The following is a 19,253-nucleotide window of genomic DNA, read 5'->3' as shown; positions in this document are numbered from 1 at the left end:
CCAGCAAGCAATGCTGGTTAAGGCATTGCGACCAACACGGGGTCCCTCTCCTAACGAACCTGACCCGCTATCCATGCAAACGTGTAAATGCTAATGCAGACAAATCAAACATATAAGTAGTGATAAAGAGTATGCCGGTAAGACAGTGACTTGTAGGAATGGGCATACCATAGCGGTAGTGGCCCGAAAGGAGGGTAAGCCGGTAAGGTAGTGACCCGAAGGAATGAGCATGCCGTGGAGGCAACGGCCCGAAAAGAGGGTATGCCGGTAAGACAGTGACCCGAGGAATGGGCATGCCGTGGTGGCAGCGACCCGAAAAGAGGGTATGCCGGTAAGGCAATAACCAGAAGGTAAGCATGTCGTAGCGGCAGGGGCCCTAAAAGAGTGTATATTGGTAAGACAGTGACCCGAAAGAATGCAACTCAATGAGATGATATCGATCATGCAAACAAACATGTACATGCACATACACAACATGCAAAAGAGCAAGTGGTACGTCGATCGGGATGGAGCATCCGGTCAAACCAAAGTATTGTGCCAACCGGACCGGGGTAGCCGGCTAAAGCACAAGTGATGTGACCGGTCCGGGATAACCGAGTGGTGTCGGTGTCACAAGTGGTGTCGGTGTAGGTGCAAGTGCAAGTGCAAGTGTGATATATGACACAATATGTAACAATGCAAGACACATATGCAGACAATAAGGTGCAAATGATCACATATGATAGCGAGTCACACTCGTACTAACAACCTCACATAGGAAACCTAAGGTTTAGACCCTTGGATATGCGGCATCGCCGCCTCCAGCTCTAGTGTGGGAATGTGGGGAATTTTCTCCCCAGATCTCCGAAGGGAAAACTCTCCACGACATCACGAAATGTGCTAGCTACAAAGCTTTTTACAAAGCTTTTACCAAAGCTTTTACCATTTTGCGAACTCCTCCAGAATTTGCAAAGCGAGTCAGCTACGAAACTTCTCTCGCTTTGCCAAGTCCGACCCCCTAGCTTCTCCAAGTAAAGCTGGGGAACCCCAAAGCAAGGAGAGTGAGGGACTCCAACCCATCGGGACTTGTGCTAAGGCTCACAACAAATAGAAGACACTCGACTCTACGGATGGCGTTTGGTTACGCACAGCAAATCCTAACATAAAGGTTAGCTCTAGGAAATCGACAATCCATCACGCAGGTACGTCGTCGCGCCGACTCACGCCGGCGCGCGCATCCCGTGTGGGCGATCGAACCCACACGCCTGGACACCATTAAACTTAAGGCTAGCTAAGAGTTTAGGGGATCTCACCACCGCGAAGGTTGCAGACACGTTCTCTTTACTTGCTCCAAGCCGGCGACGTCCAGTCCACGCTCCAGTGTATCCCACAATCAATCATGCAACGAGGAGAATAAGAGACCGGAATTAGGGAGGGATGCAAAGCAACCCAAAAAAATAATAATTTTGGCATATAAAAAGAAATATAACCAAAATATACCCTCGCGAGGCAGAGAAAAAAAAGATGCACGTCTCGAAAGAGGGGAACCTACTAGGTAAAAGACGCACGCCTCGAACAACGATAACGCTCGCTGTTCGACGACGTCGAAGTGCTCAGATGAAGTATCCGGCCGCTGGGAAGGTAAAATGGCGAGGTGGAGGAGTTGGTCGAGAAAAAGAAGAAGAAGAAGAAAGAGAAAAAAAAATAATAATAAAATCGGAAGAATGAGGAGGAGGAGAAGAAGAAGAAGAAAGAGAGAAATAAAAATAAAAATAAAAAAATTCGAAAGAAGGGAAAGAAGAAGAAGAAGAAGAAGGAGAAGAAGAAGAAGAAGAATTAGAAGAAAAAGAATAAGAGACACGGATTGGAGAAGAGTCGGCGGTGGGGAGTTTTTCCGGCGAGGCAGAGGGTGTCGCCGACCTCCTTCGCCAGCGAGGAGAAGTCGGCGGCGGAAGCTAGGGCACGGGATGTCGTTTTCGCGAAAAATCGGAGAGGGTCGCGATGGTTTTCGCGAAGCAGGCCGTAGGGGAGAAGAGGCGTGCGATTCGGGAGAGAGGGAAGAGATAGGGTGCGTAGGTTTTAAATATATAATAATATAATATATTATATTATAATAATAATTATTATATTATTATTATAATTATTTTTCGTCTATTCTTCACCCGTATACGTCCTCGCGGCGAAGTGAACATATTTCTTGCCTAAAATCGACGTTCCGGACGCGTTGACGCAAACCGTTTCGTCATTCGGGGTCGTTTGGGCTACTTTTTCGATGATCGTGCCCAAAACAATAATTTGTGTACTTTCACCCCGCCCGCGAAGCCGTAGCGAAGTGGACATCCCCCGTAAGTGAAATCGATGTTCCAGACACAGTGGCGGGGTTCATTTCATCATCCGGGGTCATCTAGACAACTTCGCCGACGATCGGGTCAATTTGAGTCAAATTCGTGCATGACGCGCGATAACAAATTTTCGCCGATCACAGGTGGACACCCTATACTTATGACATCAAAAAAATTGATGCCAATACAACCAAAGCAAATGGGAGTGAAAGGAGCTCCAACCTCTAGGATTTTTGTGCTAGGGCTAACAGTCAAATAAGATTCACATTCAATAACATTCACTCGGCTATCGTAGGAAAATTAGTTGCGCAAGGGGATCCTATCCTATATGTCACCTCTAAGAAAACAATCGATCCATCACATAGGAGCGCTGTCGCGCCGGCTTACGCGGGCCCACACACCCCGTGTGGACGATCAAACCCACACGCCTATCACACATATAACCTAATGCCAACTAGGAAGTAAAATGCGAAAGGGGAGAGTGGTTATACCGTTGCGTAGTTTGCACGAAGCCTAGAGAAGTCTGGCGGGAACTTGCACACGATGTGGAAGTCCTTCGTACCCTCCCAAATGATGTTGATGCCCTTTGTCCGGCGGGTGTCCGGTCGTTGGAAAAGCGAGACGATGAATGCTAGCTTGTCGGCGGTGAGCACCGAAAGCGAAGGAGGTGTGGGAGAAAGCCCCAAAAAAATTAAAGCTTCTTCTCACCATTTTACTTCGACGAAAACACAACGCCAACAAGCCAAAAGCCGGCGAGCTGAAGGAAATCCGGAGAGGTTGGCGGGGTTGGCCGAGAATAAGAAGCCGGCGAGGTAGGACCGGCGATGAGTGGTGTCGGAAGGAGTTCTTCGCGAATCGATCGAGAGGGAAGTCCCTTTTCGCAAAAAATGGAGGAGCGGCGTGAATCGGAGGTGCGATTGGGAGGGGCCGGCCGTTCTCGCGAATGGGAGATGGAGCCAAGCGGTTCTTGTGAAAGAGAGAGGGGGAGGCTTTTTTCAAGTCCAAAAATGGGAGAGCCAAGCGGGAGTTTTTTTTTCTTTTTCGCGAAACGGCAGGGGGAGCGGGGATCTCCCTTTCTCGAAAACGGGAGATGGAGGAGCGATGCGGTTTAAAAAAAGGAAGAGAATCCTTTTTTTTCTTATCATCATTATTATTAATGCATAATAAGAATAATAATATAATAATAATAATATTATTATTATTATATTATTATTCTTATTATGCATTTTTGCCCGGACACGTCCTCGCGGTGAAATGAGAGCCTCTACTGGGTAAAATCGCGTTTTGAACACAATGGCGTGGTCCGTTTCGTCGTTCGAAGTCGTTTGGACCACTTTTTCAGCAATCGAGTCCAAAATGATAATTTGCGCATTTTTAGTCCGTACGTGAAATCGTGGTGCAACGAGCGTCTTTTTCAAGTGGAATCGACGTTCCAGACTCACTCGCGTGGTCTGTTTCATTTTTCGGGGCCATCTGAACGAGCTCGCTGGTGATCAGGTCAATTCGAGCCAATTTCGCGCGGCACGACGAATAATATTTTTCGACCCAATCAGAGTCGTTTGATGTGTCAAATGTTGACCGGTCTTCATCCAAGTGATAGACAAATCCTAGCGAAGTGACCCTGGTTACATGCTCCTCAACACACACCGAAAGTTCAAAAGTGGATGTCTCGCGTTACAAGAGTCGACATGTCATCAAGCAACGCTCCTTAGCGCTCAAACGTACATCCTACACATGCAACATCAAAAAAATTGATGTCAACAATGAGTTCCTCACTAGGCATTAGTAGTATGTTTTATTCACCAGAACGACATTAGGAGTGCCTGTAAATTTCTCATTGGGATCCATCAGAACAACGAGCGATTTGCAAAAAGGTAGCTTTATCTGAGTCGACAAATCTGCCATACATTTGCTTTGGGAAAGCCTAATGTCCGAAGAGGACCACACTACTTTCATTCCTAGAAAACATTGAAGAGAACCCAAGTCATTCTCGAAAGATGTGGCCAAGATGTTTTTGTGAGATTCAAAGGCCGACAAATCATTACTTGTGAGTACGATGTCGACATAGAGGATGAGTCTGGCAATACAATCATCGAATGAGTGGCGGAAGAGCATCATGTGATCAGATTGGGCCTAAGTGAAACCATGACCCACAACAACTTGTGTAAACTTATCGAACCATGCCCAAGGGTATTCTTTCAATCCATAAATAGGCTTCAACTATCAACACACTTGTCCATAGAAAGAAGTTGAGTCAAAGTTCGGTGGGAGAGACAATAAACCTCCTTTGCGAGATTATCTTTAAGGAAGGTACTCTTAACATTCAGTTGGAGTAAGTGCCAATCCAGAATCACAAGTCACAACAGAATCCAAATGGTATTTTATTTAGCTATCGGAGCAAACTTTTCCTCATAGTCAACTCTATATGTTTGTGGATAGCTTTTGACGACCAACCTCATCTTGTTGCATTCAAAGGATCCATCAGAGTTAAATTTAATGTTGAAAATCTACTTTCTTAGTAAGGATCAATCCAAAAAGTTCGGTGGGAGAGACAATAAACCTCCTTTACGAGATTATCTTTAAGGAAGATACTCTTAACATTCAATTGGAGTAAGTGCCAATCCAGAATACAACAAGTGACAACAGGACCCAAATGGTATTTTGTTTAGCAACCGGAGCAAACTTTTCCTCATAGTCAACTCTATATGTTTGTGGATAGCTTTTGGCGACCAACCTCATCTTGTTGTATTCAATTTTCCTCATAGTCAACTCTATATGTTTGTGGATAGCTTTTGGCAACCAACCTTACCTTGTTGCATTCAAAGGATCCATCGGAGTTAAATTTAATGTTGAAAATCCACTTTCTCTGTAAGGATCAATCCATATTCACAATAAGGAATAATAAGACCCGAATGGTATTTTGTTTAGCTACCGGAGCAAACTTTTCCTCATAGTCAACTCTACATATTTGTGGATAGCTTTTGACGTCTAACCGCATCTTGTTGCTTTCAAAGGATCCATTGGAGTTAAATTTGATGTTGAAAATCAACTTGCAACCCGTGCTTTCTTTCCTCGAGGAAGATCATCAACATCCCAATTATGGTTGAGTCGAAGGGCATTCATCTCGTCCATGATTGTAGCCTTCCGGGACGGGTTAGCCAATGCCGCCTCAATATTGGGTGGGAGATGACGATCCGTCAAGGAAGTGACAAATGCTTTGTAAGCTGGTGATAAGTTATGGAATGAAACATATTTTGTCATGAGATAAAGAGTGCATGTCTGTTTGCGTACCTCAATGGAGGAATTCAACTCCTTATTCAGAGCATGAGTGATCCCCGTAAGTTGAGAGAGCATTGTTCCTGGGATGTCGGCCAGAGCGAATTCCAAGACTTGCAACGGGGTAGCGGGCTTGAGTGTAGTGGCATTAGGATGAGTCTCAACTGAAGGTTTGATACGCCGAGTATAAACATAGAGAGTGGATGGAGGTGAAGTTTGTCTGGTTGGTGACAGAACCAGTGGGGCTGAGTATTTCTTGGACACAGTGGTTGTAGTAGGTAGAATATCTAACAGAGTCGGAAAAGGAAAAGTATCCAAAAAATCTAGCTCCCCCTTCACGTGAGCCAGTGTTAGGAAAGTAGCAGATATTTTTTAAAAAAAGGAGATATTGACACTCTCCGATAACTTTTTTGAGCGGCTGAATTGCCGAGGAAAACACATTTAATTGAGCAGGGATCAAGTTTATTCCACGTCAGGGTTGTGTTCGGAACAAAGTGCACGCAAATATTTTGGGATCTAATGTGGAGAAAAACTAAGTGGTAGGAAAACACGACATTAATATAGATAACTAGGTTCAAAAATTGTGAATTTTTGTGGGAACCTGTTAGTGAGATATGCGGCGGTAAGAATGGTGTACTTCCAAAATCATTTAGAGACATTAATTTGAAACATAATTGAATGTGCCACTTCGAGAAGGTGTTGATTTTTTCGCTTAGCTTCTCCATTTTATTGAGGGGTATCTTTGCAGGAGCTATGATGGAGGATGCCCCTACTCACCGAGAATTATCCTAATATAAAGTTGAAGTACTCACGATCATTTTTGGTCTAAAGGACTTAAATGAAGGTTTTGAATTGAGTCAAAATGAGTGAATATAAATTTTGAACGTGACTGCAACTTCATATTTGTTCTTTAATATATAAACCCAAGTTATCTGAATGTGGTCATCAATTAGAGTAATGAACTACCGTCTATTTGTGTAGCTTGCAATTCGAGAGGGTTCTTGTGAATCACTGCAAATCAGTGAAAACAAAGAGGAAGGAGTGCAACGGCGGGGTGGATATGTACATGATTACGTTTAGCTAAATGACAAATTTTACATTTAAAACTGGATGAATTTTTATCAATAAATATCAAAGGGTGCAATTGTTTTAAATAGTGAAAACTGGGATGACCCAAAAAACAATATAAAAGCATAATTGGTTAAACAGTATAGAGAGAAAAACTACAACTATGGAATTAAGTGTCCTATCATCAGTGTCATTTTCTTGGAAGTAGAGTCTGGCTACCCACTTATTAGTTCTAATCATTCTCCATCAACAACGATCTTGAAAGACGCAAACATCAGAAGAAACAATGAGCAACACAATCAAGGTCATATGTCAACTTACTGACCGATAAGAGGTTATACTTAAGCAAATGTACGTGCTACACAAATCCCGAAGTCTAGTACAATCAACTCTTTACCCACGCTAGAATTACATGAGCCATCGATAATTTTAATAGAGTCTCGCTCAGAGCATAGAGAATATGTCAAGTAGAATAGAGAGTACATAGTCATGTGGTCTGTGACACCTGAATCAATAATCCTCATAATAGAAGAAACTAAATCATTATGTCATAGAAATTTTACTTTGACGAATAGAGGAAGTCTATGGGCCGTAGGAGAGCTGACTAGATCCAAGCAGCTTAATTAAGTGTTCTATCTAAGTCTTGATGGAGTTTGGTGATTTGAGGATGGTCTGAATGATGGCCGGCTGAACTGTTGTTGATTCTGAGATCGTAGTAAGACCTTTAACAGTGGAAGATTTGGTTGAATATTTATTTGTTGGCTTCCCGTGAAGCTTTCAACACTTGTCACCGGTATGGTATGATTTGTGACAAAAATCACATGTCGAGTGATTGTTGGGCGACTACGTGGCAGAGCATGGAGCATTGTTGGAGATCAAAGTTGAAGTCTCAACTGAATTAGTGGAGTTGACAAGCATGACAAGTCTCCGGCTTCTTTGCGGTGAACCTTGGTGAATGCTGCCCGAGTTAAAAAAAGAGTATCACGATCAAGTATACGGTCGTGAACTTCGTTGAGTTCCTTGTTTAGGCCTGCCAGGAATTGGAACACAGGATTATTTTCTAGAATTTTTTGGAAGAGAGAAAGATATGTGGGAGAGTCTCACGTGTAGTTATAGTAGACGTCACATTCTATCCATAAGGTAACCAAGTACGGTGTCACTGTCTTCAATCATTGTTTTACCTCGTGGTTCTTATTAGAAACTTCATAAAGTTGTTCAGAATTTCCTACGTCCAAATAGGTGTCTCGAATGACAATATGGTGGGTACTGACAGATTGAAGAAGTAAGTACGAACGATCGATAGAAGTCTCCATGGAATTAATCTGCCTTCAAAGGTTCAGGAATCGTACCTGTGAGGTGGTTGAATTTACCCTAACCTTTGACGAACAACAAAACAACTTGACACCATTGGAGGAAATTCGATTCGTTGAGTTTGTGAGTGATAATCATGAAATTCATGGGGTTGTCATCTCCTTCGGTCTGCAGAGGGATGACGTAGGTGCCAATGCTCCGGTGGACTCGAGGACTACGTCAGATGAAAGCTTGGCAGTGGAAGAATCAACCATGAATTCGACGGAGCTAAAGTGGGGGTTTGGTGTCGAGAAATTGACGTAGACGGTCCCTTACACAACTGACAACAGAATAGGGCCTACAGGGGAGAGATTTGGTTGTAGGAGGGAATTTTGACTGCCCTGGAAGATCTGCCAATAGGAGGTAGGTCCAGTGCTAGGACAACCAACAAGGGAGAGTGGTGGCAGGAGAGCCCGCAGGGAAGGGATCCGACAGTTGAAAAAAACTACAGGGAAGGCCTGCATGGAAGTTCTGGTAGCTAGGATAATGTCCCGTGACTAGGATAAGAAACCTGTCTCTGATAGCATGTAGGTTTTGTGAATTGAGCAGGATAATATTATTGCTATTGAAAGGAGTATAAATACAAGATACCATGATTTTAAAATAGAAAAAAATATAATACTCAAATCTATCTCTAATAACTAAATGATAAAAGGAAAGTCATAAACTAAGAAATACAACAAATAAGAAATAACCAGAAAGGAAACTAAATAATTTCTAACAATATCTAACACCTATACTTTAATTTTTACATGCATACATCTTATCTATGCATGAAATGATGTATTTTACATTTTCAAATTTAAAACTGTGGTATTTTTTATGTGTTATAAAAGGAATAAATTGCTCAAAAACTGATTCTATTTATTAATGACATGGGCTATTATAGAGCATTACAAATATCTCAAAATAAAACTATTTACCAATAAGACTCTCAAATGGATACAAATCTCAACACTCTCTCTCAAGATAGGCAAAAGATATTCACTATGGCCATCTTGACACATAATCTAAACAAATCTACTGAGCTAAATCCTTCGGAGAGGCAACCAACCACTTGTTCTCCAGGAGCTACATGACCTAGCTCCAGTAGTCTATTATTCAGCTTTTCCTTGATGAAAAACCTATCAATCTCCTCATGTTTGGTTCTATTGTGTTGCATGTGTTTGTTGGCAATGTTGATTGTTGACTTGTTGTTACACCATAACTTCATTTGAACTCTTTGATCCACTTTAAGCTCTACTAATAAGGCACTCAATCACATCATCTCGGCAACTCCTAAGGCCGTGACCCTATGCGCTGCCTCTGTTGTTGAGTTCGCTACTACTGGCTATTTTTTGCTCTTCAATGAGAGTAAGTTGTCCCCTACGAACATGCAGTATCCTGATGTGGACCTTATGTCATCCGCACAACTTGCCTAGCCAGAGTCACAAAAGCCCTCAATGCTTGCATGCTCATTCTTTTTGAATATCAACCCCTTTCCGGAGCACTCTTCAGGTGCCGCAGAACTTGATTCACTGTATCAATATGACTGTAGGCTTGCCACATTGCAAATGAGATGTCGAGACGATTGTGACTCATACAGATCAGATGACCCATCAATCTCTGGTACCTCTCACGATCAACTAGCTCTTCCACCTCTCCACACAGCTTGACCTTCTGAACAATTGAAGAAACTACGAACTTGTATCCCAACATGTCTGTTTCTGTGAGGAGATCCGATACATAATTCCTTTAGGGTAGGACTATCTCCTCTAATACACGGGCCACCTCATTCTCAAAGAAGTATTTGAGCTATTTAAGTCCTTTATCTCAAATTCTTTGTCCAATCTTGATTTTAGTTGAACAATCTCTTGCTCATCATCCAAGTGATAATCATCTCATCGACACACAATAAGCATAGTGGTGTGACCTTCATTTTGATGAAAAAATGTCGTATGGTCGGTATTGATTTGTTGATATCCACCATAACTTTTATAGACTTGTTAAACCAGGCCCGAGAAGACTATTTCAAACCATAAAATGACTTCCCGACTTTGCACATCTTGCTCACTGTTTGGTCTATACTGAATCCTGGTGGTTTCTCCATATACCCCTCCTTTGGTAACTCACAATGAAGAAACCTATTATTCAGATCAAGTTGGTGCAACCTCTACCCACCATTTACTGTCAAATAAATCAATATCTTTATTGTGATTTTCTTCGCTACTGGTGCAAATATATCATCATAATCAATGTTATACGTTTGACTGTACCTTTTTACCACCAATCGCTACCTGTAATGCTCCACTATCTCTTCTGAATTTTTTTTTTACTATGAAGATACACTTGCACCCACCTGCTCTTTTCCCCGCTTGTAGTTGTACTATCTCCCATGTTTAGTTTTTATCGAGAGCCCTAAGCTTTTCATGCATGGCCGCTTTCCATTTGAGATGCTCCATAACTACCTGACAACACTTTGGTATAGATGCAGTGTCAAAATATGCAATGAATGCTCCATATGTAGGTGATATGTTAGTGTATGAAACAGAACAATACCATGTTCCCACCCAAAACGTTCAGGACGATGTCTCGCATTACTGTGAGAGGTCCTCCTTAAATTCATGGTTGAAAGTAAAAGGAATAAGAATCATATCACCTATGTATTCTAAGTTTGAGGTCGATGGATTAGGTGTCTTGAGAGTCGGGGTTAACCAGTATAAGGGACTTGCTGACACGAGTGGCACTGCATGCAATATTCCCTCATTATGCTTCTTTCTCCTTGTATACACCCTTAGTTGCCCTTCAATCTGATCCCACCACCTCCGGGTTCTATCTCCTCATTTTTCAGCTTCTCTTTCCGATTCATCTCTCATTACAGGACAATACACCGCTTCCACATGAACCAATCTCTCACTGTCACTACTTACCCCATATTGCCTCATACCTCTAGTATTTGGCTAGTCACCAAAGGTTGAGATCACCTTCAGGGTGTAGTATAGTTCGAATTCTCTGAAAGACATATCCATGCTCACAAATAGTCTATTTTTTTATCGGGCTCCAATGAACATACCCTTTATGGGTGGCATAATAACCCACGAAAATACACTTCATGGCTCTTGGATCCAGCTTTTGTATTGATAGTCTATTATTCTTCACAAAACATACCCAACCAAATAATTTTAACGGGAATATCCCGCTATTATCTTCTTTCAAGAGATGATTAGGAGACTTTCAATCAAATACTCTCGAGGGCATTCAATTGATCAATTTAGCACCTGTCAAAACTGCTTACCCCACAAGTACTTTGAGACATTCATCACAATCATCATGCTTCGGGCTATTTCTAGAAGGTATCTATTCTTCCTCTCTGCTACTCCGTCTTTGTGGTGATGTGTATGGACTTGTGATTTGATGTTGTACCCTTTAGACTGACAAGTATTCCTTCAACGCCTTGTTAGTATACCTTGTCTCATCATCAAACCTCAATACCTGCACTACTGCATCATATTGAGTCTTAATTGCATTGTTGAATTTTTTTAAAACAAACACATCATCTTTATGTTTCATAATATAAATCCATTAAACTCGTTGAACAAGGTTCTCAAATATCAAAATATATCAAATCAAAAACATGAGAACCCCTCTTCCCAGAGTTGATATAAAGGCTCATAGTAAGCTTGTCAAACCCACACATCACAAAGAAGTTTTTGTTTATTTGTCTTTTCATACAGAGGCAGCTACAAATGTTCCCGTAAACCAAAACAAGAGCGTCTCACGTGTCTTTGTTGCAGCTGCAACACATCCTTCAAGCTTCTCCCAAATTCCCTCCAACACTCTACTATGGATGTCAAAGCTTAGTATATCCCCTTTCTATCAAAGTACTGAAGTCCACTACACTAAGTTTCAATCTCAAGTATCCAACCCATCATTTTCTCTTGAAAGATCACCTTAAGAATATCAAATGAAACAAATATTTTAGTTGAAGGATAATGACACTAATGGATCAAAAGTTTCACTGGAAAGTAAGAATCATGCAAAACATTGAACAAAGACAAAATCGTTACACCTCACTGTACCTTTACTTACTACAAGTTGAGTCGTATCATCAACAACCTGGATTCTCTCTGGAACTGCTAGATGAGTATATGAAGAGAACTCCCTAATTGTAATTGACATATTTCGAAATGCACTAGAAACTATTATTCATTCCAATGATCTTGTGGTGGAAATAGAGGCAAGAATATATGTATCACGAGTACCTTTGTCAGAGTGAGCATAAGTGGTAATGCTAGCCCTTGATGACGATGAGGAGGAACCATCCTCAACCCCATCACTTGTTGTTTTCTACTTCAAAATCTTCAAAAGTTCATGATTCTCATTAGTAAATACCACATCTCTCTCCCTCGTCCTCTGCCACCATCAGATTTGCCCGGTATCCCAATCTTTCACCTCTTCTACCACCATCACAACAACCATGGCCTCTAAACTGTCGACGTCCACCTGTTTCTCTCTCCTTACGTGGCATAGAATAGAACTTGCTCTGATGGCCTACTTCACCGTAGTTGTAGCACTTGTGAGTCTCCCCCTAGACACCTATCATACCCGAGCTAAAGGCAATCAAAGTTGATCGTGTACGTGGAAGTCCACTCGGCTCAGTGAAGCCTCATGTGACTCTCCTCTTGTATCATCATAGCGATGACCTCATCTAGTGAATGTATCTTCGCCTGGGCTAGGAGGACTGATATCCTCTGATCAAAGGTCAAATTTAGATGGGCTAGAAACTGCTCCCCATCCGTGCAAAGAGCTCCCCCTTCTTGCACCCCCGAATCACCATAGCTCAACATCAGTGAGAAGTAATCAAGGTCTGCCCACAACCGCTCCAGATCTATGGAGTACTCTTGAATCGATTGATCACTCTATACCACTGACTATATTTGTAATTCTCATCCCCAACAGAGATCCTCTTTAGCTTTGCTTGGATGCCCCTCACATTTTGAATGTCATTTGTTAATGAGACAATCAATGAAACCATTGAGTTGATTAATCATGTGCAAAGAAAGGCGTGTGTGGCAATCCACTGATTCCCCTCAGCACTGTCTCTCTTTGGCCTTCTCCGGTCAGATATCCCTCTAGTCTCTTATCTACTATAGCAGCCTCCTCGATCCCGATGCAACCAACTCAGATACGTAGCCGGTCTATCAAGTTTCAGATCCACATGAGGGGGATCTAGCATCAACTGCGTCGGAGTACATGTCGAGGTAGTAGCTCCCGTCGAGACGCCAACTTCTTGTATGGGTTCAACCAATAACTTCAGAATTTCAAGATCTATTTTTCTCAAAAGCTCCAATCCTTTACCTTCTTCACTATCTCCGTCTTTTGGCGTCCTCAATCACAAAGATGCAAGTCCATATCACACACAATTTTCTTCCTCTTCTTGACCCGATTTTTATTTATCTAATCATCATAATCAAATTCCTCCTCATTTCAACTCGTTTTTCTTGGGATTTGTGAGCATCGCTCCCCCCCTCCCCCGCGGAACCTTCAACCGACGAACAAGATCTTCTTGATGCGATGGTCGACCAGAAGAGAGAGAGGTGCGACTGAGAGAGAGTGTGAGCGGTAGCTGAGAGAGAGGAAGGTTTGGGTGAGGGGTGAAGTGTACGACAGCTTGAAAAGAAGGGAGCGAAGGAGTGACTGAGCTGGCGGTCTGATAAGTACAGGTGCGGTGAAGCTGGCGGCCTGCTGGAGATGGGAGCGGCGAAGTTGGGGAATTTGGCGAAGCTGGAGGCGGAAGTGGTAGAGCTGCAGTTTGGAGGAGGGAGGAGTGGCGACCTGTTAGTGGAGGAGCGGCAATCTGGTGGAGGAGAAGCATCGGTCTCGGAGAGCCAGCTAGGCTTTTGCTATGAAAGTGATTCTATTCATTAATGACTTGGGCTCCTATAGAGAATTACATTTATCTTAAAATAAAACTCTATTTATCAATAGGACCCTCAAATGGATACAAATCTCAACAGATATGGAAGATTTGGGTGGTATAAATATAAAAATTAAAGTTTGTATTAGATAGGTAAATGCATAGCAATTGGATGGTATGAATGTAAATGCCCCCTTCTTTTTATAGCACCTCTGAAGCATTCTTTCTGATAGTGTTGTTACTTACACTCTTTCTCCAAACTCCCCATCTTCCAATTTCAGGTGCACTGCTGATTGTGGTTGGATCACTGGGCACAGCTATGTGACATATGGACCTCTATTAAATGGAGCAACCATAGTTGTTTTTGAAGGGGTAGTCAGCTCACTGAAAATTTTTCTAATTCAGTTTTATTGTAAAAATGATATTTTGCAAGAAAAATATTTCAGCTTTTACTGTCTAATGTTTGAAGAAGTATTTTTTTTACGTAGTTAACTTTGTATTTGTTGGCTCAAACTATTATTTGTTTGTTTCTGTTGTATCACTAACATGGATATATAGCATTTAGTTTAGGTGGTCTAAAGCTTTCCCTGCAATATATGTTTTGTTTCTTCATTGGATGTCTGATATTGTTCAGATTTTTCTGTAGGTTCCGAATTATCCAGATTCTGGACGTTGCTGGGACATAGTTGATAAATATAAGGTGTCGCTTTTCTACACTGCTCCGACTTTGGTGCGTTCTTTGATGCGTGATGGTAATGAGGTAAGAATTTCTATGTCACTCAGAAACTTGTTGCTGGAAGTTTACCTTTTGGTCCTTCTCATTTAAATTATTAGATTGCTATTCTTAATATTTTAGCATAGAAAATACACCGTGCATGATGTAATTTTAGTGAACAAGAAGTCTAGTGATAAAAAGCTTACCCTTCATTTAATCTATCATTTTCTTTTTCTAGACATTTAAGTATATGAAAGTAAGAAAAGAATTACGAAGAGGGAATCATAGCTATTTGTAGAAGAGCCGAGCTATGCTTTAAGTTAGGAGAAACTAAGATATATAAGATAGTCATGGCAAGTGAATGAGAATAAGAAATTTTGATCAAGTTAGATGTATATAAAGCGATTGTAATAGGATCTTAATTGAGATCAAGACATGACGAAAAATTGCAAATTTTGTTATGTGGAATTATTAGATGTGAGGTTTAAGGAATCAATTCTAAGAGTAAAATGAATAGAGTTAGGAAGTATATGCACCAAGTATATCTAAAAAGCTGAAGTTTAGCTAAACTTGAAGAAGATTTAGGTTAAAAGGCCACACATATTGAGATTTATTGTGATATGTTGGAGTAATTTGGTTGTAAATCTTTTTATGAGTAAAGTTTTAAAATAGTCCCCTAATTATTTATATGAGGTTATTTTAATCCTAAAGTCTATAAAATGTCAATTTAGTCTTTAGGTTTTTAAATTGGGGCTTAAATTGTTTTCTATTAGTATTATTTCAATTAATATTAAAAGCTGTTAGGGACTAAATTGACACTTATATAGACTCCAGGACTAAAATGACTTTCTATAGATAATTAGGGGACTATTTTGACACTGCTCTCATATTTTTATCAAAGTCTTTAAGATTAAGAGGTGTTTAAGATCTTAGTTTAACGCCCTCATTCTTGCAAATAAAAAAAGATGAAAAAAGGATGTTTAAATTCCTGTGCTTTGTATATATTTGCTTGTATTATTTATATGAGGATCATAATCTAAGTTTTGATATTATAATTACGTTATGCGTGGGGGTCATAGGAACATAGCTTAGAAAGCTTTGATATTATAAAATTACTTTGATTTATGCCTGTAGCATCTTCTATGGAGTCAATTTTTATGCTAACATTGTAAATGCTATTTTGTGTTAAGACCCAACCTGGGAGTTTGGATTTACCAAGACGGGAATGAATGATCAGACGATACTGACATATCAGTCTAACATTTACAACTATTCACAAATCATCCAAATAATAAAGAGCCACTAAATCACAAAATTCTAATACATTATCTAAACCAAATAGTATGAATATCCAACTGCAATAACAATTTTAAAAAAGAAACTTGACACTGGATAAAATATTTTCCTGATAATTATTTCTATGAGCTCTTATCCTAATGGCTCTTACAATATTGTCCTATGGGCAAGGTTACCCAAAATGCAATCTAAGGATGTTCCTGCGAATAATCGTGTGCACAATATAGGTTCTACATGCATTTACAGCCTTATTCTTTTTTAGCATCATCGGCTATGTGATTATATATGTGTAGGGGATGCGTACATATTTTCCTAAATGCTAACCAGCCTAACATAAAGATTGAGGCAATTGTGAGTTTTGAGTGTAAATTTGAACCTTCCTCAATGTTCTCCTAGATGTTACTCCTAGATTATAACTGACTAGGTTTACCTATGATGTCTAGGTTTACTTATAATAGAATAACAATTAATGTGAATATTTTTTTTCTAAATTTATGAAATTAACCTAAAACTTAAAAAATTATGAAAATTAAGGGAGTATTGATAAAGTACCAAATTCCCTTTAGAAAATTATAGAAAATAAATAAAATGATTTTTCTTGTTTTTTATTAATTTCCTAATTTATATATTAATTAATAAACAAAGAAATATTGATTCAAATTTTTAAAATGATTCAATAAATTAACTCCAATTTTAATAAATCATAATTAAATTCAGAGGATTTGGCAATTGAGTATTCCTATATTCTTAATTCAAAGTGGTTATTTAATAACTTTAAAAATAGGAATATATTGAATATTACATAAATACTTTACAAATCACAGAAAAACATAGGTTTAATTTTAAATATGCAAATAAACATTTAAAATAATCTATCAAAGAATTTCGCTAATTTTAATTTATCCAATATTTAATCTAAATTATTTAAATTAATATATAAATCATAAAAAAAATTATAAATTGATTTTCTTAAAAACATAGAATTATCCCATCTTTGTTGGCTAAATCTTTTTTTTTTTTGTTATTAAATAAATTATCTATTTAATTCAATAAATTTATTTTATAGATTAATAAGTTTCATAAATGATCCTATAGAAACTAATTTTTAAAAAAATTTAAAATTGTTATCCATTTAAACTCAACTTTTTTATTTTTATAATAATTTTGATCAATATTTAATTTGAAGAATGACATTTCATTGCATAAATAATTATATGAATCATATAAAATTGTGGATTTAATTAAAAAAGTAAATAATGTATTTTAATTAAAATGTTTAAAAAGATTTTATTCTCAAGAATTTTCAGATCATTTATGTAGTTTTATCTCAATAAATGTTATTCAATGAACCGGGTATTATGAAGGGTGATTAATTAACCAATATTAAGGTTATGGATTTATAAAATTTTAGGCTTGATGGATTTCAAACGATTTATGAGAAAATTTGACTAAAATCGGCCCTAGGGTTGACTAGACTTTAACCTAGTCACTTAGTTTTTGACCGAGGTTGGTCTTTAGGGCCAAGGGGCTCTGCTAGGATCCAAGGAATCTAGTGTAGATTATGGGTTCGCCTCGGTTTAGGTCAGGTCAATTGGGTACGGTAAGCTTATGTTCACTAAGTTGACCTAAGGTTGAGTAAACTAGGCCCTAGGGTTCAAAGTACCTGGGGCTAAGGTCCATTTCAACCTTCTTCTCAATGCATTGGAGTTTATAGATGATTCTTATCTTCGCTTCTATTGAGATAGTATGGATATGCTTTTTCTATAATTTAAATCTTCTTCTAATGAATATGAGTTTCCTTTTTCATAAGTTGACTCCACCTTGAATTGAGAAGTTATTCCATCAATTTTGAATTATCTATTTGAATCTCTCTTTACGAAACTAAAAATCAAATCTTAAAATATAATGAAGAAGCAATTTTGTGTGAAGGGTTGCAAGCAATGTTCATGAAAAAGTTTGTTAGTTGCTTTTAGGCTACAACTACGAAAATGATTGCTATGGTGTTGAGAGGAAAATAATTTGGTTAAGTTTAGCTAAGATAACATTCTTTCTATATGTTTTACCAAGTAAATTTTCTTCCAAACAAAGGAATATCGAATAAGTTGAATTCATTGACCAAATCTATGAAGAATGCTTAAGGTGATTTAATACTATTGGGGGAATTCGACTCCAAACAAAGTTTCATTGAGATGATCAGAAATAATTCATTCAAAAGACTAAATATTATTGAACAAAATGAATCATTCAAAAATATAAACTTTCCAATTCATCATAATTCATATATAGAGTGGTGAGGAATAACTCAAAGAAGTCATGGAAAAATGGATAGAGATTGCGCTTTAAATCTTCTAAAATTGAGCCCCAAATAACGTTGTTTGATTTTCCATTTGAATTAAGTGTGCACCAATCAATAATAATCTTCCCCCTAATAGATGAGAGAATAATAGAGGAGGGATTAGAGAGCAAACTCTCGAAGACAAATGATATTTGGATTCTCTTGTTGAATAGCTTTGAAAACATTCTTCTTTAGAGCCTAAACCTCTTGCATTTTAAGAATCATTCTTCATTAGAGATAATATATGAACCTCCTCTTGAACATCAATCATTCAAGAGCTTAGAAATGACCCTTGGTGGGGTTTTCAATGCATGTGGCCGAAAGTGTACTTCCCAAAAATCATACGAGATATATTATGATTAGTATTTCTGATGTTTTGAGCTTGAAAGAGAAGAGCGGGCCAATTTTTTCATTGAAACAATGTCAATAATTAGAATAGAGATTTTCATACAAATTAACTCTTGTATAAATTAGGTTTCTCTTTAAGAAAACTAGGAAAACAAATGAGGAAGAAAAGATCCTTGAATCGAGGAACAAAAAACTTTCAAATTAATGTTAAGATGCCCCAATATCTTTTCCTTATATTCGGTTTTCCCACAAATCAAACCGTTAGTGTTCAATTTGACCATAGAGAGACTAATTTCCAAGGCTAAGAGAAGCAACAATTGGTTCCAGCTTTTTTAAATAGCCACAATGTCAGTCTCCACACAGTTGGGATCCATCTTCTTACAATTAGAAACCAAAGGGATTCACAATGAAAGCTTACTGAAATTTACTTAGATGCTATAACTTGTTTGTTTTGTTCTTAATTTCCCTTATTCCATATCAATTAATGGAAAAAGGCTCCCAATACTTTCATATTTTTTGTGAATATCAATTTTTTTTCTTTTTTTGATTGTTGTCTTTCTTTGGTTGAAATATCTGAACGTCCATCTGCAGACCTATTTTTTCCTATATTTTTTTTCATTAAGGACGTGACCAATTCAAATAGAAAAC

General features: G+C 38.8%; 2 protein-coding genes across 2 annotated transcripts in view; one reads left to right on the top strand and one right to left on the bottom strand.

Annotated features, from left to right (window-relative positions):
• Positions 1–19,253, bottom strand: part of LOC110025277 (heparan-alpha-glucosaminide N-acetyltransferase) — a 62,331-nt gene that overhangs the window by 26,646 nt on the left and 16,432 nt on the right. The gene's annotated exons all lie outside the window — the stretch shown is intronic.
• LOC110025276 (acetyl-coenzyme A synthetase, chloroplastic/glyoxysomal) overlaps positions 1–19,253 on the top strand; it is a 48,043-nt gene that overhangs the window by 23,674 nt on the left and 5,116 nt on the right. Inside the window, exons 9-10 of the mRNA XM_020725677.1 lie at positions 14,193–14,283; positions 14,558–14,671. Coding sequence (XP_020581336.1) covers positions 14,193–14,283; positions 14,558–14,671 — 205 coding nt within the window. The remainder of the gene's footprint in view (positions 1–14,192; positions 14,284–14,557; positions 14,672–19,253) is intronic.

Source organism: Phalaenopsis equestris, unplaced genomic scaffold, assembly GCF_001263595.1.
Source record: "Phalaenopsis equestris unplaced genomic scaffold, ASM126359v1 Scaffold000297, whole genome shotgun sequence".
Lineage (NCBI taxonomy): Eukaryota > Viridiplantae > Streptophyta > Magnoliopsida > Asparagales > Orchidaceae > Phalaenopsis > Phalaenopsis equestris.
The sequence above is the reverse complement of the archived record's forward strand: the minus strand, read 5'-3'. Positions and strand labels throughout refer to the sequence as shown.